Raw genomic sequence first — 26624 nt, forward strand, 5'->3', positions numbered from 1 at the left:
CAGTCAGGGTCATTTGGAGGTCCACCCAAGACCGAGACCTGACTTGCAAGGCTTGGTGGAAGGAACAGAGATACTACTGCCGGCCTGAGGGCCAACCAAGGCAGAGGCCAAAATGGCTGCTTGGATAACTAGAGATTGACTAACATGTCCAATTTCACCAGAGAGGACCAAAAAGCAGGTGGAAAATCACGAGTTAAAATCTATCCACAGATTAAATCTACAGGTTAAAATCAAATGGGATTGGAAAGACAACCTACATATCAAGCTCAGCCTGCAAAGATATAACCATTGGTTACAGCCTCTTAAGCGTACGCTGCTAGTGTTCATTCATCAGTTAGACTCAGGCACAATCTTAAAACGTCTCTGGTGAAGAAAAGTCTGGGAAAAGGGGGGAAACAGGAACTGGAAAGCCACTGGCACTTGTCTGTGAACAATATGAGAAGAAAACAGCAAATTCATGTTTTCCAGTCAGCAGCTAGTCAAACCTCTAGCAGTACGTAAGTGGTCAGAGAGGACAAACCCTCTCATCCAGGGCTGAGAACAGGTTGTTTTGGCTGTCAAGCATTTTCAAAACAAGTTTTCTTGGTCTCATGACAGGTTGTGGCAAGAATAAGAAAATAAAAAGAGTGGAAGATCCCATGATCGCTGCCCTGGGCTTCCATGTGGGCTGGTCCTGCCTGCACAGTCAGGTTTGCCTTCAGTGTTCAGATGAAGCTGGTCTTAGGGTTAATACCACCTTGCCAGTGACACCATTGAACAAAGTGATTCCTCTAAGAACTCTCTGGCAGCCAGATAATTTTTCTAGTCTGGGAGGAATAGGTCAAAGTCACTCTTAAGCCCAAGGGTGCTATTCTGCTTGAACCTACGCCCTGCTTTGTTTTAATTTTTACCTCACGTTACATGGATGAATTATTCCCCTGAAACCAAGGTGAAAAGCTATCTGCTCTGAGTTGGATTTTTCCATCTCAACCGCAGGACGCTTGGTCAGGGTGGGGCAAAGAAAGCAGTGAGGAGGCACTAATGGGGACGGCCATGAGCCGGCTGGTAGAGAAAGTGCCATTAGCTCCTAGCATCAGTGGTCCTGCTCGCTCTTAGGAGAGAAGGGTCAAAGCATAAAGCTGAGCATGGCAGTGCCGAAGGACACGCAGCCAAGTGGGGGTCTGGGGGATACTCATCAGGTAATCCAGTGAAAATACCCAGAAACCAACCAACAAGGGTGCCGAGAATACTCAGATCCCCTGAGCTATTACTGGAGAGCCCAAAGTAGTAGACAGACACCTAGACCTGAGTTCAGACTCAGGATTGCCAGGGCACAGCGCACTGAGTCTGTTCCCATCACGTGTGGATGGCTGTGTCAAGTCACTCACACATGCATCTCCCCACAAGGGACAACTCAAGTTCCCTCTGTGAGCAATGTTCCTGGAAGAAACTTGAAGAGGACGCTCTGCCCTGAGATGTGCTTGTATTCTATGAGACACGTTATCAGACCACAAGGGCTGTCTTCATTCTACCAATTGACTGTGGGAATGTTCTGAAGAAAGCAAAGAAAATCCCCCATAAGGCCTTTAAGTTGGAGGAGGGAAAGGCTGATATGTGTTCTTGCCCAGACAGAGGGGGCTGAGGATATGTGAAGGCTGGGGCAAGACATTCTTCCTTGCTTCACCCCCACTCCCACCTCCACCCCCACCCCCACTCCCACCCCCATTTCCACTCCCACTCCCACTCCCACTCCCAAACATGCACAGTGGGACCCATTAGATTTGATGTCTCTACCCAGGAAGTGATTTGAAGGCCCTGCTCAAAGCCTGCTGCGTGGAGCCTTTATCACCCAAGAGACAAGGCTAGTAGGCAGGTGAGCCTCCTTCCCCAAATATGGGGAACAGGTTTGTTCTGGCTGATTCCTGACTTGCCCCTCAATACAGGATGCCTGGTTAAATCTGAAAGTCAGATAAACGACTTTTTAGTATAAGTATATCCTAAATACTGCATGGGACATACCTATACTAAATTATTTGTTGTTTATTTGAAATTTAAGTGTAACTGGACATGTTGCATTTTTAATTGCTAAATCTGGCAATGCTAACTCTGAGGATCCAGAGTGGGGTCTCTAAAAGCCCTGGGCATGGAGGTGGCAAAGAAGGGGTGAAAGAACCCAAGCCAAACATTCCTTTATAGTGTTCCATGAGCGTGACCCTTAGTTTTTAACTGTGTTTATTAATATTTCCAAGGCCAAGAAGGATCTATTATGATTTACATATCAATACCAAAGCAGATCATTATACCAATATGTAATTTGTAAACTTACAAAAAACCTGGCTGGGTGAGGCAGCTTATGCCTGTAATCCCTGCACTTTGCGAGGTCGAGATGGGAGGATTGATTGAACCCAGGAGTTAAAGACCAGCCTGCGCAACATGGCGAGACTCCACCTCTAAAAAAAAAATAAAAATCAGCCCAGTGCTGTTGCATGGACCTGTAATCCTGGTTACTTGGGAGGCTGAGGCGGGAGGATTGCTTGAGCCCAGGAGTTCAAGTCTGCAGTGAGCTATGATTGCACCACTGTACTCCAGCCTGGCAAGAGAGTGAGACCCTGTCTCTAAAAAGAAAAGAAAAGAGAAAAAAAAAAAAACAACACCACCACACACCCAAAGAAATACCTTACTGCCTACAGAAAAAAAAAAAAAAAGATCAAATGTTTCAGCATGGTGAACACCAACAATGTGCCAGGCATTTTACAATCATTTCAGCATTTAACACTCACAATCCTCTGTGAGAAAGCCAAGGCCCACAGAGATTTAAAAACAAACAAACAAACAAACAAACCAAAAAACCCTACTAGACAGTGGTTGAACAAGGACTTGAATTCCAGCTGGTCTGATTCCAGAGGGCATGTTCTCTGTACCCTGCATATCTCCTCTCTTCTTCTTCTCTCCCTTCCCTTCCCCCTTTCCCCTCCCCTCCCCTCCCCTCTCCTCCCCTCCCCTCCCCTCTCCTCCCCTCTCCTCTCCTTCCTTCCTTCCCTTCCCCCTTTTCCCTCCCCTCCCCTCCCCTTCTCTTTCTTTCTTCTCTCTCTCTCCTCTCTTTCCTTTCTTTCTTTTCCCTCCCTCCCCCCCTTCCTTCTTTTCTCTTTTCTTTTCTTTCCTGCCTTATCTACTGCTCTTGTCTTCAGTGGACACTGGCATACCTCCTGGAACCCCCATGCTTCCCATCTTCTGGGCCTTTGTGCACTCTGTTTCCTCTGGAGGAGTGTCCTCCCCTCTCTGCACATCAAATCCTACTCAGCCTCCAATTTCAGCTTCCTGGGTCTCAGTAAACAGACATAATCTTCTTACCTTGACTCCTAGTGCTCTTTCTCTGCACGCTGCCACCTTAAAGAGAAGAATCTATGTGCAATTCTCATCCCTCCTCTAGTTCACTCAAAGCAGGGACTGTATCTTACACATCACTTAACATCGTACCTAACACCTAGTTTGAATTCAATAAACATTTGCTGAATGAACGAATGGGAAAAGTGATCTAGGCTAGCGATCTGGGCAAAATCTAATTAAATGTTAGCCACTACAAATCCACACTGGGGCACGCCAAACCTGAGTGTCAACCAAGGCAAACAGCCTAGACCCTGCAGTTCTAAACAGAGAGCTGAGCTCAGCTGCCTGGTGAATTTGGGATAACTCAGACCGTTAATCTGAGGAAAAGAGGTGGTGCAGTACGGAACCAATCTAAAAGTTGGGAAAGCCAAAGTATATGCTCAGTTCCTACACTAAGTGACTCTGTGACCTTCAACACGTCACTTCCTTTTGCAGGGCCTCAGTTTCGTAATCCGTAAAACAGGTGGAACAGCAGGACCTAGCTCATAAGGTTGTTACGAGAATTACAGAAACTAAAATGCATAAAGCACTTAGAGCTACGCTGGTGTGTTGTAATTATTCAATACATTTTAAAATTATTATTGTCTGTAAGGTGATTAGAAGGCACTGGGTGACCCATTGTTTATTCTGAGAAAATATGTGGTCTTGCCTTTATATGCATGTTCCCGTAATGCTCACTTTTCTGGATACCTGGAATAATGACAGTTTAAGGATTATCCAGTCCCCCAAATGATCAATAATGCAAAACTGGGGTTTTCTACGTTTTGATTTTGATTGTTAGAAGAACTACATAGCTTCCTGCTTTGCAATTCGGACTGTACTCAGTCTACTGAGTAGTTAATGCCGTGGACGGCTTCACTGTCAGAACGTAATCTCAAGCAGCGATGGACCATTCCAGAAATCAATCAGTAGGCTTTGAGTTGGTGCTCTTCAAAATGTGTGTTAGTCTTCAGTGCTTTGTACATATTCTGTATATAGTGAGCTCTTACACGTTTCCTGAAGAGATTTAGCAGTAACTTAACTGCAGCTACACACAGACTGTAGGCTTACTAGCTGCTTCTGGATCAACTAGGAAACCACTGTTCTGCCCAATTCTCACAATCATGGCTGCTCTAAAGCCTGTTTTTCCGAGTGCCAAGGCCCCGCTACCTGGCAACTCAGCCCTGCCCACCCATGGCACACAAGGAGACAAACAAACTACTTTTTTTCCTCAGAAGTGACTTTGGATTACAGACTACCCTAGCTCACCCCCACCCCACTTCTGCTTTCTTGGCTTCGATTTTCCATTAGGCATGACTAAGTGCCAGAGGTTCTGTCTGTCTGGGAAAATAGGAGTCACTGGAATTTTCTATCCTCTTCTCAATGTGCAGCCTCCCTGCTGCTCTGGAGGCAGCAGTAAAGTGATGTCTTTCCTTTGGCGCGTTCCATTACAATACTCCTGCTTCTCTTTTGCCCATAGACGCTAGCAATAAGTTTGGCCACAGGAGCATGTTACCTTCTCTTAAAACTACTTGGTTTTTAGACTCTCAGCAGAGCTATTTCTGCTCACAAACACCCTGGGTTTTCCCCATGGGCACAGAGGCCTTCAGCCTCCTGGGTGAGCCACTAGGAAGAAGGCACCCATGCCAGGCCACTCCACAGGTAGGTGGATGTGTACATGGTGCAGGCTAAACTCCTGTCCTTGATGACTCTGTGCTGCTCCTGTGAGCAAGGGAGCAGGAAAGAGGGGAAAGGTAGGAGGTCAGAGGTGGCTTGGGCTGGGCTTTGGACCAGTAATCAGGGGAATAGGGTTCTAATCTTGATACCGTATGCCTTGCACAAATTCTTCTAAGAAATGAAAACGATGAACTGAAAGTCAACTCTATGCCAATCACTGTGCTTAAAGGTCTATATCGATTATTTCATTGAATGTCTATCACAATGGTTAATGCTCACCATATTTAGACCTGCCAGTACTAGATGATCTCTAAAGTTTCTTCCATGTTCCATGTTCTGTGACTGGCCCCCACTGTCACACTTAACTTCCTAGGATGCATTCCTACTTAGTCACCCAACTTATCTCTGCTGTTGGTTGTGGATTTTGCAGGACAGTGGAGTAGAGGTAACTGCCCCAGTGAGTTTTCTAAATTTTGGTTTTGATTTTTAGAAGAACTACATAACTTCCTGCTTTGTAATTCTGAGTGGTACTCAGTCTTCTGAGTAGTTAATGCCATAGATAGCCTCATTGTCAGAATGGAATCTCAAGGAGTGATAGACCATTCCAGAAATCAATCAGCAGGCTTTGAGTTGGGGCTCTTAAAAATACGTGTGTGTGGTAGTCTCCAGTGCTTTGTACATATTCTGTATATAATGAGCTGGAAGGTACCTGCTTCCCATTTTTGCTCACCTCTGTAAATTCTCTACTTTAATAAGGCATGAATCTAGTTCATTTTCACAGGTAGCCCTTGTGCTGAATGATCTGACAAAAGACAAGACAGAATCTTGTTTCTGCAGAAGCAAGGCCTCTGCTTGTCATTATGATATGCACACAATGGACAATCCTGATTGTTCTTTGATGCTTCCCTTTTTTCTAGAATTCATGCCTTAATGATAAGTGACAGAAACAAGCGGCTTGGCCCTCCTGCCTTGGCTGGACTCCACATCACACATGACAGCCCTGAGCAGCCCTGGCGGTACCTGTCAGAAACTAACACACACATCTGAACAGTCAAGCCTAATTCCTAAGAAGCTGTTTTAACTTGACATCTGAAAATGTATTGCATCTAGAATTATTTTATTGGGTGTGTGTTCAGGGCATATGTGTGCATGTTCTGAAACTGAAGTGTTCTATAAATATCAGATACGAGCTGTACAAAAAAGCATCACGTACATGGTGTACTTAATTCCATTTAGTAATGTTTTCAATTTGTGTCTGACCTCTGGCAACAGAGATGGAAGTTTCTCAACATGAATAAAAAAGTATGCTCAGCTACCTTAAACAATTTTCACTTAAAATTCCAGAAATATATTAGAGCTTAGTGATTACCAGGTGGGTACTAGCCCAGTACTTTCAGAGGAGGGTACTGAAGTCCAGAAAGGTGACGTGTCTTTTCCATGATCACAAAGGAAATTAATAACGGTCCCTAGATGAGACCCAGGTCACTTGACTCCCAGGCCATTATCCTTTGCTTTTTCTTGACTTACTGTAAGTTTCTTCCCCCCAACTGTTCAAAAGGAACTCTGATTCCATTAATAGCGTATGTTCCTTCTATGGTTTATTATAAAAATCCCAAACCAGCTCCTCTACCCTTTCCTTTCTAACTCTATAGGGCATCTGTCTGTTTTTCCAGAAAAGAGAATACGTGACCCTAACTCACAAGCAAGGAAGTTGCTCTCCTTGGTGATCCCAAACACTTTCCCAATGGCTGGCAGGTTAATTGGAACCCAAGCCCGAACACTCAATTGTTCTTTTTTTTTTTTTTTTTTTTTGAGACAGGGTCTCATTCTGTCACCTAGGCTGGAGCGCGGTGGCGTGATCTCGGCTCACTGCAAGCTCCGCCTCCCAGGTTCACGCTATTCTCCTGCCTCAGCCTCCCAAGTAGCTGGGACTACAGGCACCCGCTACCACCCTCGGCTAATTTTTTGTATTTTTAGTAGAGACGGGATTTCACCATGTTAGCCAGGATGGTCTCGATCTCCTGACCTTGTGATCCGCCTGCCTGGGCCTCCCAAAGTGCTGGGATTACAGGCGTGAGCCACCGCACCCAGCCCACTCAATTGTTCTTGAAAGGGCACACCTAAGTTAATTTTCCTGACAAAGATGTACAGACCTTCCAGTTACTTTTTTTCTTTATTTTTATTTTTGAGACGGGGTCTTGCTTTGTCACCCTGGCAGGAGTGCAGTGGCACGATCTTGGCTCACTGCAACCTCTGCCTCCCCGGTTCAAGTGATCCTCCTGCCTCAGTCTCCTGAGTAGCTGGGATTACAGGCGCCCGCCATCATGCCTGGCTAATTTTTGTATTTTTAGTAGAGACAGGGTTTCACCATGTTGCCCAGGTTGGTTTTGAATTCCTGACCTCAGGTGATCCACCTGCCTTGGCCTCCCAAAGTGCTGGGATTACCGGCGTGAGCCACCACGCCCAGCCCAGTTACTCTTTCTGTGTGACTATCCTGATAAGCTGAGTTCAGTGCAGCTTCTTCTGGCTTGTGTGACTGAGGCCAGAACAAAAGCCCTAACTGTTTTCCACTGAGAAAGCAGGATAAACAGGGGGTGCAGTCTTTAAAACAGCTCTCAGAGAAGCTTCCAGCGGAACCTAAGGAATACAGATGGAGGGCCTGGGGAGAGATGGCCTGAGGGGACTTGCAGAAGGGATTTACCTGCTGCCCCTCCCCCAGTGGAGCCAGGAGGCTGAGCTGGGCTGTAAACACTCCGTGCCTGGTGCAGCCTGGTCTGCACAGGCTGAGAGGATGGTGAGTGGCTTCCTCTGGGATGAGGGCTGTATTCACAGTAATTGATGGCCAGGCTTTTTAATGGAGCTTATCATTTCACTGCAACAGATGTCAGGTTCTAATAAATAACACGTTCTCACTGACCTACGCAATTTGGAGAGGATGCCTGGATGTCAGGCAGAGCTGGATTCCTCCCCATCTCTGTTGCTTTCTCTTCTGTAAGGAAAAACAAACCAAATCCCTTTAAGATACTTTTCAAAAGGATTCTCTTTGAGAGTTCAAGGATCCAATAATTCCACGTTATTTATATGATTTGCTTTTCTCTTCACAGCTCTACTTCTAAACCCCACGAGGAAAAGGCCCAGGAGGGACGGGTGAGCTTGCTTGTGCGGAATGGAAGGCCTTGGTGACCTCAGTCCCCAATTCCTGTGTCACTCACCAGCACTGACTTTATTGTCTTCTCAGGGGCTCTGATCACCCGAGCTATGTTGGCCTGGGCCTGGAAAACTCCCTCATCTCTCTTGTGGGGAGTTCAGCTGAGATGAGGTTGGTTCAGCTGGTTGTGCTGGTACCAAGAAGATACAACCACAGGGGATGACAGTCCATTAATGGGGTGGCCTTAAACTTTGGGAACTCTAGCCAAATCACCGAGGTTAAGGGACTGTTTACTGGGGTACAGATGATGGTATCAATATTGACTCTGCTTTTAATTTAAAAATCTCCTTTTTTTCTCTAGGGATGTTGCTGCCGATAGCTAAAAATGATCAAATTCTTACCATATGCCAGACCTTATGCTGGACAATTCACTGACATTATCCCACGTAGTAGGCAGAATTCTAATGTGACCCCCAAGATTCTCCACCTTCTGCGTAATCCCCAGGATTGTGAATATGATGGATTTCATCCTGGTAAACAGGTTTTGTTATATTGCACAGATGACTTTAAGACAGAGAGGCTTTAAATCTGTGACTAGCAGAAGACATATGGAAGGCAGAGATTCAAAATATAAGAGGGATCTGATGCACCACTACTGGCTTGAAAATGGAGGGGACCACATGGCAGAGGACGCACGCAGCCTCTAGTTGCTGAGGGTGGTCTCCAGTTGACAGCGGCAAGGTAATAGGGGCCTCAGTCCTACAACCACAAGGAACTGAACTCTGCCGACATACTGAAAGAGCTTGAAGGAGGAGCGTAAGCCTCAGGGTGAGATCGCAGCCCCAGACAAAGCCTTGATTTTAGTTGCCTAAAACCCCGAACTGAGAACCCAGGCATCTTGTATGGGACTCCTAACCCACAGAAACTGTGAGATTAATAATTAGTGGTGTTTTAAAAGGGTTAATTTATGATATTTTTAAAATTAGCAACACAGAAAATCATACACCCCATGTGATACCCATTATAACCCTCTGAAGTAGGCTTCACCATTTTATAGACAAGGAAACAAAGACTCAGGGAAATTAGGAATTTGCCCAAAGTCACATAGCCTGTGAGTGGCAGAGACAGGTTTAAACCCAGCTATGTCTTGACTTTATGGTCAGTGCTCTTCATTGCCTCATGCATTTCCTCTCTGTATGAGGAGAGAGCCTCAGACACATGGTAAAAAGAGTATGGAACTGTTTCTGTCTGCCTGGGTGTGGATGTGCAGAAGGGTCAGAGGACCTATGCTTTTGTTTTGGTTTTAAATGGTGAAAAGATATATATTTAGAATTAACTAGCTGGATTCAGTTTAGATGATCCCAGTATGCCTTCTTCTCTCCATCAGGCCTGATCAGGGTGTTGGCTTTGGCCACAGCAGTGTCACTGAGCTTCTTCACGGCCTGTTTGATCTGGTGCTTGTTGGCTTTGACATCCACAATGGACACAAGTTGTGTTGTTGTCTTCTATCTTCTTCATGGCTGACTCAGTGGTTGGGGGAACCTGATGATGAATTATTGGTCAAGCTTGTTTCTCCTGGGAGTGCTCTTCCAAGGATATTTCTGCTGCCTCCAGAGCCACACTGTCTTGGGCCACCGGAAGGTGGGTGATGTGTGGATTGGATCTTCTTTTTGTGGTTGTGGACACCTTTAAGCACTGCCTTCCTGGCCTTCAAAGCGTTTGCTTTGGCTTCAGCTTTGGGAGGTGCAAGAACGTTTTTCACTTTTGGTGCCATAATGTGAAAATGAGGACCTATGTTCAGCCCTCACTCCTCTAGAAGCCAGCTGTGTGCCCTCGGGAAAGTCAATTAATCACTCTGAGCCTCAGTTTTTATAATCTGTATGAGGCATACTAAGAATTTCTGCATTATAACCCTTGAAGGGCTGCAGATGATGATCCCATAAAAGTGTGTGAGGGGCCACTGCGAATGAAGGCCACAGGGCAGACAGAGGCACCTGGATGTCATGTAGGTATCATTTTCTTTTCTTGATGACTGCCAGTTTCAGTGTCCTCTGCCTATAGGCTGGATATGATCACTCTGACAGCTTGTTTGGAGGAAGTCATTTTAAATAGGTTTTTTTTTTTTGAGAGGAAATGATTATTACATTTATTGAAAAGCTACAGAATAAGATGGAATGTAATTTTTCTTTTTTTTCTTGAATTCTTTAAAAGTTAGTAGACTATTAAAAGCCAAAGTAATAACAATGTATTGTGGAATTCATAAAATACGAAGACTGAAAGTGTGTGAATATGATAGCACAAAGGTAAATAGAAGGTACACAGATAATTACACTGTTTATACAGGAAGCATTATAATATTAATTCATGGTAGGCTGTGATAAGTTAAGGGTGTATTTTTAGTGTATAAATGACTAAAATATACAAAGAAATATAGCTAACACTCCAACAGAAGAGAAAATGGTAAACTAAAAAATACTTGAATAAACTGAAAGAATACAGGAAGAAAAGAACAAACGAATAAAAAAAGCCCCAAACCGAAAATATGAATAGCAAGACTGTAGGGCTTAAACCCAGTAAGATTATTATTTATATTAAATGTATAAATAAATGAAATACTCCAATTAAGGCCAGGTGTGGTGGCTCATACCTGTAAGCCCAGCACTTTGGGAGGCCAAGGCAGGCGGATCACTTGAGGTCAGGAGTTTGAGACCAGCCTGGCCAATATGGCAAAACCCCGTCTCTACTAAAAATATAAAAAATAGCCAGGTGTGATGGTGTGCGCCTATAGTCCCAGCTATTTGGGAGGCTAAGGCAGGAGAATCACTTGAACCCGGGAGGCGGAGGTTGCAGTGAGCTGAGATCACGCCACTGCACTCCGGCCTGGGTGACAGAAAAAGACTCTGCCTCAAAAAAAAAAAAAAAAAAAAAAAAAAAGGCCAGGTGTGGTGGCTCATGCCTGTAATCCCAGCACTTTGGGGGGCTGAGGCAGGTGGATCATGAGGTCAGGAGTTCGAGACCAGCCTGGCCAACATGGTGAAACCCCGTCTCTATTAAAAATACAAAAATTAGCCAGGCAATAGTGGCGCAAGCCTGTAGTCCCAGCTACTCGGGAGGCTGAGGCAGGAGAATTGCTTGAACCCAGGAGGTGGAGGTTGCCGTAAGCCGAGGTCACGCCACTGCACTCCAATCTGGGCGAAAGAGTGAGACTCTGTCTCAAAAAAAAAAAAATACTCCAATTAAAAGGTAGACACGTTAAGACTACATTAAAAAACCCAAGGTCTACAAAAGGTTTCTTTCAAATATAAAGACACAGATAGGATAAAGAAAGGATGAAAAAAATATATACCATGCAAAAAATACACAGAAGAAAGCTGGTGTAACAATTTTAATATCAAATGGAGCAGATTTCAAGTCAAAGAATATTGCCAGAAATAAAGAGAGTCATCTCATAATGATAGAAGGACCAATTTATTGAGAAGACCTAACAATTCTAAATATGTATCTAAAAATAAAGCTTTAAGATATAAAAAGTAAAAATTAGCAGAACTAAGGGGAGAAACAGACAAATCCAAAACCCCACAGGTGAAAATGTTAATACCTCCTTTCAATAACTGATATAATAGACATAAAAAACCAGTAAAGAGCTAAAAGATTTGAATAACACTAACAAGTAATTTAACTTAGTTAATGTATATATAAGAACACTATACCCCAAAACTGCGGGACACACATTCTTTTCAGGTTTACATGGAATATTTATCAAGATAGACCACATGCTGGTCTACAAAACAATTCTCAACAAATTCCAAAGGCTTGAAATCATACAGGTTATGATCTCTGACCAAAACCGAATTAAATTATAAATCAATAAGATATTTAGAAAAATCTTTCTAAACACTTGAAATTCAAGAAGCACAATTATAAATAACCCATGGTTCAGGAAGAAATCACAAGGGAAATCAGAAAATATTTCTAATAAAATAATAATGAAAAACAACATACAAAACTTTGTGGAATGCAGCTTAAGCAATCCGTAGAAAGTAATTTTATATTAAAAAAGAAAAAAGGATTAAAATCGTGACCTAAGCTTCTACTCTAAGAAGCCTGAAAAGGAAGACATTAGAAACAATGTACTGCCAATCACTTTGACAACTTAGACATGATGGATCAATTTCTTATTAAAAAACCTAGCTTGCTAAAATGAACACAAGAAGAAATACAACAATCTGAATATCCCTACATTTACTAAAGACACTAAATATTTTTTGCACAAAGGAAACCCTACCAAACATTTGGAAAGAAATAATACTAAATCTGCACAAACTCTTTCAGAAAACAAGGGAAGAAGGAATACTTTCCAGTTTATTTAATGAAGCCAGCATAGTACTGATACCAAAGACCTGACAAACACAAGAAAAGAAATTTTAGACCAATATCATTCATAAATGTAGATGTAAAAATCTTAAAATCTTAGCAAATCAAATTTAATAATATAAAAAAGGATAAAATCATGACTGAGAAGGGTTTATCTTTGGAATGCAAGGTTGGTTCAACATGCAAAAACTAAATAATGTAATTCACATTAACAGAATAAAGAAAAACCACACGATTATGTCAATGTCAAAAGATGCAGAAAAAGCAATCTATGGAATTCAACACCCATTCATGATAAAAAAAGAAAAAAAGAAAACCTCTTAGCAAAGTAGTAATACAAGAATTTCTTCAATCTGATAAAAACATCTATGTAAAACCTCAACATCAACCTTAATAGAGAAACATACAGCTAGATTCTGCTCTTATCACTTATGTAAAAAATTGTACTGGAGGGTCCTATTCAGTGCAAGTAGGTGGAAAAAGAAATAGAAAAACATAAAGATTGGAAGGAAAGAAGTAAAGCTGTTAGCATAAGGCGTGACTGTTTATGTAAGAAATTACAGGCTGGGCGTGGTGGCTCATGCCTGTAATCCTAGCGCTTTGGGAGGCCAAGGCAGGTGGATCACCTGAGCTCAGGAGTTTGAGACCAGCCTGGGCCACATGGTGAAATCCCGTCACGCCTGTAATCCTAGCACTTTGGGAGGCCAAGACAGGTGGATTGCCTGTGCTCAGGAGTTCGAGACCAGTCTGGGCAACATGGTAAAACTCCGTCTCTACTAAAAAAAAAAGAAAATAGAAAAAATTAGCCTGGCTTGGCAGTGTGTGCCTGTAGTCCCAGCTACTGGGGAGGCTGAGGCAGGAGAATTGCTAGAACCTGGGAGGTGAGGTTGCAGTGAGCCAAGATCACGCCACTGCATTCCAGCCTGGGTGACAGAGTGAGACTCCATCTCCAAAAACAAGAAAAAAGAAATTATAAGAAGTCTATTTAAAAAATCTGTTAGATTTTAGTAGTAATAAGTGAATTTGGCAATGTCACAGGACGCCATGTCAATATAGAAAAATCATTTGTATTCCTGTATACCAGCAAGAAACAACTAGAAAATAAATTTTTTAAAATTTTGTTTATATTATATTTTTATATATTTATAAATATTTTATATTTATATTTTTATATAATTTACAATAAAAGCAAAAACAGGTGGAATGCAGTGGCTTATGCCTGTAATGCCAGCACTTTGGAAGGCCGAGGCAGGTGGATTGCTTGAGGCCAGGAGTTTGAAACCAGACTGGCCAACATGCCGAAACCCTGTCTGTACTAAAAATACAAAAATTGGCCGGGCATAGTGGCTCATGCCTGTAATCCCAGCACTTTGGGATGCTGAGGCGGGTGGATCACCTGAAGTCAGGAGTTTGAAACCAGCCTGGCCAACATGGTGAAACCCTATCTCTACTAAAAATACAAAAACTAGACTGGCGTGGTGGCAGGCACCTGTAATCCCAGCTACTAGGAAGGCTGAGACAGGACAATCACTTGAACCTGAGAGGTGGAGGTTGCGGTGAGCCAAGATCATGCCATTGCACTCCAGCCTGGGTGACAAAAGCAAAACTCTGTCTCAAAAAAATAAATAAATAAAAATACAAAAATTAGCTGGGCATGGTGGCACACGTCTGTAGTCCTGGGTACTCAGGAGGCTGAGGCACAAGAATCTCATGAATCTGGGAGGCAGAGTTTGCAGTGAGTCAAGATTGTACCATGGTACTCTACCCTGAGCAACAGAGCAAGATTCTGTCTCAAAAAAAAAAAAAAAGCAAAACATTTAAAAATACTTCAAGACTTCTACATTGAAATATTTAAAAAATTTCTGAGAAACTAAAGACCTAAATAAAACCATGTTCATTGATTCAGTATTATAAAAGATTCACTATTGTAAAAATGTCAATTCTTCCCTTGTTGATCAGCAGGCTTTTATGGGGAGGGGGGTTGGAGTGGGGAGAGGTGGGAATTGGCAAGCTGATTCTAAAATATACATAAAAATGCAAAAGACCTAGAATAGCCAAAACAATCTTTAAAAAGAACAAGCTTGGATACCTTTCCTGATTTCAAGAAATATTGGTATACCTTTCTTGATTTCAAGAAATATTGGTATACAAACCTATCAATGGAACAGAATAGAGTATCCAGAAATAGATCTACTCACATGTGGTCAACTGACTTTTGACAAAGATGTAAAGGTAACTCAATAGGGAAAGAAAAGTATTTTCAACAAATGGTGTTGTAATATCTGGATACATATGAACAAAAAATTAACCTTGGCATCTACCTCATATCATATACAAAAATTAATTTGAGATGGGTCATAGGCCTATGTATCAAAACAAAAGCTTCTATAAGAAAACACAGGATAATTTCTTCATGACCTTCTAGTAGGCTAATAATTTTGAGTACACAAAGAGCATTAACGTAAAAAACAGATTTCATTTAAAAAATGAAGATTTTCTGCTCATCAAAAGACACTCTTAAGAAAATGAAAAGGGCCAGGAATAGTGGCTCACACCTGTAATCCCAAGACTCTGGGAGATTGCGGCAGGAGGATCAAGGATCACTTGAGCCCAGGGGTTCAAGACCAGCCTAGGTAACATAGCGAAACCTTGTCTCTATTAAAAAAAGGAAAAAGAAAATAAAATGGCAAGCCACAGATTGAGAGACAATACTCATAATAAATATATCTGACAAATATATAAAGAAACTCGCATATACAACTCATTAATAAAAAGACTAACAACCAAATTAAAAATAGGCAAGATTTGAACAGACATTTCATGAAAGAAGATAAACCAATAAGCACATGCCAAGATGCTCAACATCATTTATCACCAGGAAATGTAAATTAAAAACATGAGATCTTACTTTATCCTCTCTAGAATGGTTCAATTTAAAAAGACTAACAATAGGAAGTGTTGGTGAGAATGTGAAGCAACTGGAACCCTGGCATATTGCTGATGGGAGGGTAAACTGATACCACTTTAAAAAAGCTTGTCACCTTCTCATAAAGTTAATCACATATGTACTCCCACTCCCAAGTATTTACCTGAAGAAAGGAAAACACATGTCTACAAAAAGGCTTGGTCATAGCAGCTCTATTAATAAAATCCCCAACCTGGAAACAACACAAGTATCTACACACAGGTGAATGGATTAATACATTATGCTATATTCATATAATAGAATATTACTCAGCAGTAAAAAAGAAATGCCATAACAGATACTTTATTTTTATTTTTATTTTTATTTTTGAGATGGAGTCTCACTCTGTCACCCAGGCTGGAGTGCAGTGGCGTGATCTTGGCTCACTGCAACCTCCGCCTCCTGGGTTCAACAGATTCTCCTGCCTCAGCCTCTGGAGTAGCTTGGATTATAGGCGTGTGCCACCATGCCCTGCTAATTTTTGTATTTTTAGTAGAGATGGGGTTTTGCCATGTTGGCCAGACTGTTCTGGAACTTCCTACTTCAGGTGATCTGCCCGCTTCAGTCCCCCAAAATGCTGGGAGAACAGACGTGAGCTACCGCTCCCGGCCACCATAACAGCTAAATCTTAAACAATTATGTTGAATGAAATGAAGATAAATTTCATTGTGTCAGACACAAAAGAGTATGATCTGTATTATTCCATTTAGAAGTATCTAAAAGGAAAAACTAAGACAGGGTGATACAGAACAATAGTTGCCTTGAGAGTAAAGAGACTATTTGGAAAGAGGCTATAAGGTAACTTTGTCAAAACTTTTCAAAAGATATACTTAAAATCTGTCCATTCCATTGTATGTAGATTATACTGCAATTTAAAAAAAAAGATATATATGCAAAGCCATTTCCTTCAAAGTACTCATGGTTTGGTTAAGGAAACAAAACATATATGAAGATGTGAAGAACTAAAGGAAAATACCAAAGAGATTCCGAAGCAGTATGTGATTAGAGTCAAAGGAGACTGGGAGGGGAGAGAGCTGCTGGCAAAGTAGAGTGGATGGGAAGACCCATATGGGGGAAGGTTGAAGGATGTGTCTGTTTGAGGGGGCAGAAAGAGGGTGGGAGGAAAGGCGTGAGCAAAGGCACTGAGGTACGCAGCAGAAGCTAAAACCCATGGTCTTCCACGTGTTAACTTGCTGGCCTCTCATAGCAAGTCCATCCAATAGGGAGGAGTAGTCCTGTTTTAGGAATGAGGTTCAGAGAGGTTAAGAGCTCTGCCCAAGACCACAGAGCTTGCAGGATTAGACTTTGCAATAGCAACTGGGGCACGCATGACCCCAAAGCCTGTGCTCACCCTGTAAATGCTGTTTCACTTGCGAGGGACAGAATCTGCTGGACAGCCATGAGAAAGAAAGAAGCATGTGTGGTAGGAGAAGCCCTGGTCAGTGCCAGGAAGTGTCCTTTCTGAGGTTACATTGTTCAGAATTTTGCTCTACAGGAGGGAATAAACAGCTGATTCCACTCAAAAGGCTCCACTGCTGTTCATAAACCATGAGAGTGTTTATATCATGGGCAGAGCTCCCCAAGTGAATTATAGCCTTTTACGCACTGTGTACGTACAGTATTTTCACAGGACAAAGAAACAGGGTGTGGAAGGAATGCTACAGTTGACCTTCCTCTCTTTCCATCCTTTGTCTTCAACCTTCTCCACCAATCTCAAGACTATACTGCAGGACAGTTCTTTCACGGTGTTTATCTGGCTTTCTGACATAGCCCAGGGTAGTTACTTAATTCAGCTGAAGAATAGAAACTTTAAACTATTTCTTCTTGCTAGCACGAGCTGCTGGCTTTCTCTTTTATTACATTTAAAATGGATCCATCTTCACTACAGTAGAAAGCAGATTTTTTAAACATTACTTCAGATGTTTTCTTTAGACTGGTGTTAACATAAAGCAAATGTCTCTTGAAACTCTGAACCAATCCGTTAAGATAAACAGGCTTCACTTACGATATTCCTATACTGAAATCACGGGCTTGTGGTCTGCAACTTCTTAAAGACTCAATTCATACTTGCTAAAATGTCTACTTAGGAAACACACACACACACACACACACACACACACACACACACCAAGATAGCTTTGCCATGGAAACCACAAAGACACATCTGGTTCAGACTCCACAGCACGTACCACAAATAATGCCCATCTTCTAAGGGCAGATCCTATGTATACACAGGGAAAACCCAGAAAATTAAATGATATCAATACGTCAAGCATAAAACATACTTTATAATTCCTTTTTTCCATTGTATTTCAAGATGTGTAAGTCTTAATCATTGTTACTTGTTATATTTGCATATGCTTGTTTTTGTCCTGAATGGGATTCCAGACTTGGGTGTCATGGATAAAAAGAGAAAATAAAGGGAAAGAAGAAGGCACATTAAAGTCTCAGATAACAACTCTGGATTCTGCATAAAAATCTGAGGCAGTCTGGTTTCTAGAAGAAGACACCCTGACATTATTTAAGAATCTCAGGCTGGGCACGGTGGCTCACACCTGTAATCCTAGCACTTTGGGAGGCTGAGGTGGGTGGATCACCTGAGGTCAGGAGTTCAAGACCAGCCTGGCCAACATAGCAAAACCCCATCTCTACTAAAAATACAAAAATTAGTCAGGCGTGGTGGCACATGCCTGTAGTCCCAGCTACTCAGAAGGCTGAGGCAGGAGAATTGCTTGATCCTGGGAGGTGGAGGTTGCAGTGAGCCAAGATTGCACTGCTGTACTCCAGCCTAGGCAACAGAGCAAGATTCTGTCTCAAAATAAAATAAAATAAAATAAAAAGTTCTCAAGCCTGCTATAAGTGAAGGTCTTGTACTACAGAAAAATATAGGCGAGGTCAGGAGGCCCCATGGAAGGGAATGGGGTCTCTCTGGGAGGGGGAGGGTAGAACAGGAAGTCCTACTAAGTTCTTGATTAGTCATGGCTAATCAAGAACATTCCAGATCTGGAGGTCCAGGTTTTGTTAGTGGGTACTTTGAAATTGTCAGAAGTTTCGTATGATAAAGGCTTTATCTCCTTTGCTGGGCTATGAATTCCATGAAGACAGGGACAATTTCTAATTTTTTATCATTATATTCCTAGCATGGAGCACAATGCTTGGAACATGGTAGATGCTTAATAAGTACTGGATGAGCAGATGAAGAGGATGCTTAATAGATAGTCTATATTTGTGTGATACTTTGGATCTGATCATCCTTCAGCTGGGATCACAGGTGTGAAGCATATGACTGTTCCAAGCGATAAAGTTATAACCACATGCTACTCTATGATTTATTTTTGGAAACTATGATTTTGATCCACTGCTTCTTCAATCTAGGAGGTCATGGTTTATGAAGACTAATGTTCCAGACACCAAAGTCTTAAATATAAAAAACACTTAGCATATTTCTATATTTACCTATTCTGTATGACTGAAGTGAGGCCTTCCACACTGAGAGGTTCATGAGCAATAGTTGTACCTCTAAACTCCAAACTTTAGCTAACTTCAACCTCTATGAAATCCTACTTCCATATCTATTCTAATAGCCCTAAGCTATTTGTATAGCTGTTTATTTGACCAAGAAATACACAGGTCCTACTTTGGGCAACGGCTGTGGTATACACTGCAGAAACGCAATGAGGTATAGAATTCAGAGATTCATTTCCATATGAAAGAGTAGCTACCGGCTCCAGGTGTTGACTACTAAGCAAAAATCCTGTTTGTTTACTGCCACCTGAAATTTTCCATTTTTTAAAAAACTATAAAAAGTAGCTGCCAACATTTTCATCATTTATGCCATTTACCCACAACTCGAATTCCTATTTAGTACTTATCCTCTACTCTAAATAGAGAGGTAGTTTTCTGATAAATTCTACATTCCATGAAAAAAAAAAAAAAAAGCTGTCATGGCTAATTTTAGAGACCAACAGAAACAGTAGAAAAAGGAAACACTTTCAGATGTAGATCAGCTTCTTCCTGACGAAGCTACAAAGGGCCAAACAGTAAATATTTTTGGTTTTCTAGGCCATCCAGTCTCTGTTGCAACTCACTCTGCCACTGTAGCATTAAAGCAGCCACAGATAATAAGTAAAGAAATGGGTGTTGCTGTGTTTCTATAAAACTTTATTACAAAAATATGCACAAGGCAGGATCTAGCCTGCAAGCAGTAGCTTGCCAACCCCTGGAGTAGATAAACAAAATGCTCTTATCTGTGGGAAATAACGACAGATTCACTTACTTTGCTCTTTTGGCCATTTCATTTCCATCCCATCTGGGGCTGTACGGATAATTTTTTTGGGCCTGGGAGTAAAGCTGTCCACTGTTGGTAAAGTGATAGACGGACTGAAATGTGAGAGTTGGCTGGTCTCGAGGGAAAAACAGAGGCAGGTCAACTGCGAAGACAGAAGACAGAAAAAGAAAGTTAGAGCATAAACACATCTTTTTTTTTTTTTTTTTTTTTTTGACTAAATCCTAATGTTAGGTACAAAACTCTATTTGAACCACAAATACTGCTTGCAGTTTGGATGAAAGGTGTGGTGTATAGAGAGGGACCAAGAAATACAAAGTGACTTCCCCATCTTCGAGGAGTTTATAATCTAGAGAGGCAAATCACAGGTGGGTGAAAATGTCACTAATAGAAGGCATGATGTGTAGGTGCTGTAAGAATGCTTTGAAATGGTCACAGAAGCTTAGGGAAGGATGCTTGGGTGGCTGCAACCATCTGACATTCCTCTCTAGCACTTCCCTGGATCAATATTCCATAGCAGAGTTCTCTTTCTATCTGTTTTAAGTGTCTATTATAGCATAAACTCTTCAAGGGTTGGGCAATGTCTTCCACATCTATAATTTGATGGAGGAAGTAGGACAGAGGCTGTTTTTCAAGAATGCATTTGGAGAAGGGGTAAAGAGTGCAGGTGATAATCTTTCTACTTTATAGGATATGGCAACCAGACTACCAGGAAAAATGAAGTTATCACTCTACTTCCAATCAAGCAGTGAATTTTGATACTCAGCAGTTTCAATTTTTTCCATATGCATTACCACATATATTTATATCTCCTAAATCAGTGGGAGTTCCTTAATGGAACGCATAAGGGACTACTCTGAGCACTAAATATGTCTGCTGTGATAGTACAGGCTAATTCCAATCCTTGCTGTTAACATGTGTTATATGCTTTATCTTTTCATTTTGGGGTTCTTTAACTCAATTTTTAAAAGTAAACTGACTTGTTATTAGTTGAGGCAAATCATCATTAAAAACACAGACTGTTTCAATAGCACATTCTTAAAGGTATATAACGTATATGTATGAGAATGTTATCCACTTCTAGGACAAAGAATAGGAACAGCATAAAAATAATAAGAAAAACAAGCATAGAATTTTCTAGATTTACAGGGTATCTTTATACACGTTACCTAATTTGTTACTTAGAACTCCATGACAGAGACATTATCTTCAACATTTGCATTTAACAGGTGAGCAAACCAGAGACTCTAAGAGGTATATTAACTTGCTCATGTCACAGCCAGGCAGGGGCAAGACTCAAATCTAGTCCCATGATTCAAACATTGGGCTCCTACTATGCCCCACATTGCCTTCTCCTACTCCAAAGGACACTGGCATAACCTGCTTACGACTCATTCACTATGTCACAATTTAGGAAGCTAAAGTTGTCATTGTGAAGGATGTATAAGGTTCGTCTTTTTAGCTACATGAGGAAGATATATTTAAAAATACATACCAGATAATTAGGCCAGGCACAGTGGCTCAGGCCTGTAATCTCAGCACTTTGGGAGGCAGAGGTAGGTGGATTACCTGAGGTCAGGAGTTCAAGACCAGCCTGGCCAACATGGTGAAACCTCATCTCTACTAAAAATACAAAAATTAGCTGGGCGTGGTGGCAAGCACCTATAATCCCAGCTACTCGGGAGGCTGAGGCAGAAGAATCGCTTGAATCTGGGAGGCGGATGTTGCAGTGAGCTGTGATTGCGCCACTGCACTCCAGCCTGGGCAACAGAGTGAGATTCCATCTTAAAAAATAAATAAATAAATAAACAAAAATACATGCTAGATAATTATACATCTATCACTATTGTAGTCTGGGGTGACATTCAACTTGGACTAGGTACTCTCAGCACTCAATATGATTTCTTGAAGGAAAACTTAGGTCCGCAGCAGACTTTTAAGGAGAAGCCAAAAAACTCCCAAGAATCAAAAAACCATCCAGTTGGGAGGGCCTCTTAGACCTCAGAGTGCACTTGACTCTGATGATGACTGACTCAGTGCTGCAGGGGGTTTCTACAGATGAATCACACGACAGTCAGAGAAAAGGGCATGATTTTGAATGTCCACTCTTTAGTCACATTTTTCAAGTACCACAATAGGGCAGTCTGAATACATGTCTGTTGGTGCCAAAGCAGAGAGTTCATAGTATAGAGGAACAATACGAAAGACTGAGTCAAATCAATAATTCAATTCAGAAATTGCTTTTGAGTCCCTGCATATTGCAAAGCATGATCTGTAACATTTTCAGTCACTCTGCACAAATATTGCTTTCTAAAATTAACTTTGTATCTTTTCTCATTACTACTTCCATTTCTTCTGATTAATATTTATTTATTTATTTATTTTTGAGACAGAGTCTTGCTCTGTTGCCCAGGCTGTATGGAGTGCAATGGCACGATCTCAGCTCACTGCAACCTCTGCCTCCTGGGTTCAGGCAATTCTCGTGCCTCAGTGTCCCAGGTAGCCGGGATTACAGGCGCCTGCCACCACGTTCGGTTAATTTTTTGTATTTTTAGTAGAGATCAAATTTCACCATGTTGGTCAGGCTGGTCTTGAACTCCTGACCTCAGATGATCCACCCACCTTGGCCTCCCAAAGTGCTGGGATTACAGGTGTGAACCACCGCGCCTCTTCTGATTAATTTTTTAAAAAGGCCTATTCGTGGCTGGGTGCGGTGGCTTACTCCTGTAATCCCAGTACTTTGGGAGGCTGAGGCGGGCAGATCACCTGAGGTGAGGAGTTCGAGACCAGCCCGGCCAACATGGTGAAACCCCGTCTCTACTAAAAATACAAAAAATTAGCTGGGCATGGTGGTGCGCACCTGTAATCCCAGCTACTTAGGAGGCTGAGACAGGAGAATCTCTTGAACTCTGGAGGGAGAGGGTGCAGTGAGCCGAGATAGCACCATTGGACTCTGGCTTGAGCAACAAGAGAAAAACTCCGTCTCAAAAAAAAAAAAAAAAAAAAAAAAAGCCTATTCACATATACTTTGACTTCAGTTGTTTTATACTATGTACACTTTTGCAAATATAAAACAAGGTTGAGATTAACCTCCAAAGCAATCATTATCACAGAAAAGTACCATGAGAGCTTCCCTACAAGAAAGCAACAATTTTAAACAGTAGAACTCAATTGCAATAATTTATAAATTTAAAGCAAATACAGTCCTCACTCAGTATCCAAAGCAATGCAGATAATACCACAGGCTATGTGATTTTCAAGCTACTGGCTTTTTTGGGTTTTGGAATGCCTTCTATTTTTGTTCTTATTATTTTTTTTGGAGAAAATTAGTTGCTGGTATTAATATTTTAATATGCTAAAAAATGATTTTTTCCCACCTATTTTGGAACCATCTTCTTTGACCCCCTAAATGCCCAGTTAGCATCAGAAATAATTCAAAATGTGAAGAAAATGTATCTACCTGGGCAAGTGAGTTGTTCTGATTTTTAAAAAACAGCAGCAAGGTAATGTTGATACGCACCACAGTTCCCAAAAAGCATCGATTACATGATTATTTCTCCATGGAGATTTGTCTAACAAAGTGTAATTGAAGCCAATATTAAAATTTGAATACTTTCTCAGTGCACAGAGTAAATGTATTATTAGGGGAGCAGGAACAGTCAGAGTACTTCAGAGATAAAACTGGTAATTCACATATGGGAAAATAAAATTTTAAAAATACAGTATCTTGCTCAACTTAACTAAGTTGTATCCTGTCTATATCAGTCAATGGTCAATAAAATGATGGCTTATTTTAAAATGTTCTATGCATAAGAATGAGTTAATAACTAAAATATTTATGAGAAATACTTCACATTTTTCTGACAAGAATGATTTGAATGGTACAACTTAGTCAAGATTAAAAAAATTAAAACTTGCTTTCCTTATTCCCAAATGTTTCTGTCACTTAACTTTTGCCTATAGGTTAACTCATGATTTTCTGATGCATAGTAAAATAATTACTTCAGGACTTCCAACAGCTAACTTGCTCTGAAGGAACCGCCCAGATTCCAAGGATTTGAGGCTCATAGTTTCAGCTATATCAAAATTGAACACTTTAACCATTTGCTTTCTTTCTTTTTTTTTTTTTGAGATGGAGTCTCACGCTGTCGCCCAGGCTGGAGGGCAGTGGTGCGATCTTGGCTCACTGCAACCTCCACTTCCCAGGTTCAAGTGATTCTCTTGCCTCAGCCTCCCAAGTAGCTAGGATTACAGATGCCTGCCATTATGCCCAGCTAATTTTTTGTATTTTTAGTACAGACGGGGTTTCACCATGTTGGTCAGGCTGGTCTTGAACTCCTGACCTTGTGACTTGCCCGCCTCAGCCTCCCAAAGTGCTGGGATTACAGGCATGAGCCACCATGCCTGGCCAGCCATTTGCTTTCTTAGAACCTACTGGGTCAGGTTTGATTCGTAGAGCAGAATCATCCCATTTGATTCAGTTACTTAGTGTCAGTATTATTTTGACAACTGCTTCCTATTTCCTTCTTCCCATATACAGAGACTAAATCTTGGTTGGCTCTTCATCCACAGAGGGGATGGTCTGCACTTGTTTAGTAGAATTTCAGTAACCATTTCTTTCTTCTCCTTTTTAAAAATTTTTAAATTTTTTATTTTTTATTTTTAGAGATGAGGGTCTTGCCATATTGTCCAGGCTGCTCTCAAACTGCTGGCCTCAAGTGATCCTCCTTCTTTGGCTTACCAAAATGTTGGGATTACAGGCATGAGCCCCTATACTCGGTCTCAATAACTATTTCTGAAGCATTACTTTCTTCAAGAACTTGCTGAAACAAGTCACACCAAATGCTTCCTAATTCTGCACAAACCAGGCAGTTCACAGGATGCATTCACAAGGCTCTGAAGCCCTGGGGGAAGGGAGGAAGAATTAAGCTCTGCACCAGTTGCCTCACTCTGGACAGTCATTGCAGTGATAGGTTCCGCGGGTTGCAGTCCCAGAGCTTGTGGTGCTCTCCAGACAACAGCCAACCATGCAGCTTTGGGGGAAAGCCGAATACACTGATAAACTATGCTGCCTCTCTGTGAACTCTGGTGAGGTTCAAGTAGTGGCTGCATTTCTACCTTCCCAAGCAAACATGCTTATCTGCCCCTAAATGCTCATCTTTTCACTAGAAGACGACTCTAGTAAGGTGGTATCTCAATTCATAAGACTTTCTAGAAATTTCTCACTTCTCCAAACACCTCAATAATGGAAAAATGAATAGCCAAAAGAAATGCCATACCATGCATCTGATTCCCAGGATAGCCTATCAGACACTCAACATTTCAGCCATAGTTCAACAAGTTTGATTATATGATTTCTCCAGAAAAAAAAAAAGTATCTAATTACGGCAAAATGAGGACCAGGAACATTAACGGCAAGTAGTCACAATTCGCAGTCTAGCACAAAGGAAGAATAGAATAAATACAAGCAGGGTTAGGAGAGCTGAAAGAATCCCAGTCTGGCCATTCAGCGTAGGAACAAAAAGCTCTGTACGTCCCAGCTGTCACTTAAGCTATCACCATATAGTGATATTCACTCCCAATCTTGGCAGCGGTGGCGGATAGCTGGGGTTGCCTACCTAACAGCCATTCTCCATCCTTCTTTCTTATGGGCAGAGCCTTCCTCTCACCCCAGAGTCTGACAGTGCTGGATATCACTCAGCCTTCAATAAACCAAGACATGAAAATGTGACTCAGTCCTGCCAATAGCCCCTGAAGGGAAGTGGGTCTTTTGAGAAATATTTTCCTCTCTGATTAAACACACGTGTAAGGAGAAGCCCCCATCTCATTCTTGCCTTAGAGCTGATCACGTGAGGTCTTGAGGCTTGGAGTTGAGGCCCCATCTTATGACCACGAGGGAAAGTCAGCCTGTCATCATTGTGTGGCTGGATTCATCATCCCTGAAGTACCCAGCTCTGGATTTCTTGTTATGTGAGACAATCTTTACTATTAAACCTCTTCTAATAGGGTCTTCTGATACTTGCAGTCAAAGGCATCTAAGGAACCATTATTTTCTGAAGCTTCTGTTCAAGAAGGCAAGATAACTGTATAATCTATTTACATATAATTGTATAATCTATTTCAGAAATATTCCACCAAGCATGGTTAAGAAAGCATTCAAGGCATATAAATAGGAAAGTTTTAGTTGTCCGGAAAGTTCAGTTTTGCGGGACAGTTCGATCCTTGAAAATGCCAAACAAATGAGGGGTTAACCATAATTGCTTCCCTGGGAGTCACATCATCAAATATTTTCATCATTATTCACAAGTTGGCCATTATTTCATTTCTTCAAACCTTCCAAACCATATATGTTTGCGCTTTCCCCCATATCTTGGGTCGGCAGGGAAGATACTCATAGATTCGCTTTGTGGTGATTATGGTTATATTCCCATTGCCAGTCCTCTCAGGACGCTCCAGTTCCTCAAAGCCTCGTTAGGAAATGTTTTAACCCCTTGTTGAATTGCTGTAAAGTCACTCTCCAGTGAGGATTCCATTTGAGGCTGATTCTTCCTGAGAGTAATCTGTACACTTTTCATTCCCAGGCTTTCCCCACTATGTGGGAAGACCGCCATATATTTACCGACCAACCCTGATCTTACTACCTACACACTAAACCTTTGAGACATGTGGATTCCAACCACTGGAAAATTAACACTACATATCCAAAATACTCACCTACAAGACATATAAAAGTAACATTTTCCAATTCAGAAGTATCTATTTAAGGTATCTCCATTTATTATCACTACCTTTCATTTAAGTGACAAGAAAGACTAAATAGTAACCAGATT

General features: G+C 41.5%; 1 protein-coding gene and 1 long non-coding RNA gene across 11 annotated transcripts in view; one reads left to right on the forward strand and one right to left on the reverse strand.

Moving 5' to 3' along the window:
- BABAM2 (BRISC and BRCA1 A complex member 2) overlaps positions 1-26624 on the reverse strand; it is a 457873-nt gene that overhangs the window by 20670 nt on the left and 410579 nt on the right. For 9 of the 10 annotated variants that reach the window (XM_024241865.3, XM_054545266.1, XM_054545271.2 and 6 more), the window contains 1 exon segment: positions 19786-19939. In XM_024241865.3, coding sequence (XP_024097633.1) covers positions 19786-19939 — 154 coding nt within the window. 10 annotated transcript variants of the gene reach the window in all.
- Positions 8127-10414, forward strand: LOC103889881 (uncharacterized). Its single transcript, XR_008522198.1, has 2 exons — positions 8127-8341; positions 8532-10414. It is a non-coding gene; the product is annotated as an uncharacterized LOC103889881 (long non-coding RNA).

This window comes from Pongo abelii, chromosome 12 (assembly GCF_028885655.2).
Source record: "Pongo abelii isolate AG06213 chromosome 12, NHGRI_mPonAbe1-v2.0_pri, whole genome shotgun sequence".
In the NCBI taxonomy this organism is placed as follows: Eukaryota; Metazoa; Chordata; class Mammalia; order Primates; family Hominidae; genus Pongo; species Pongo abelii.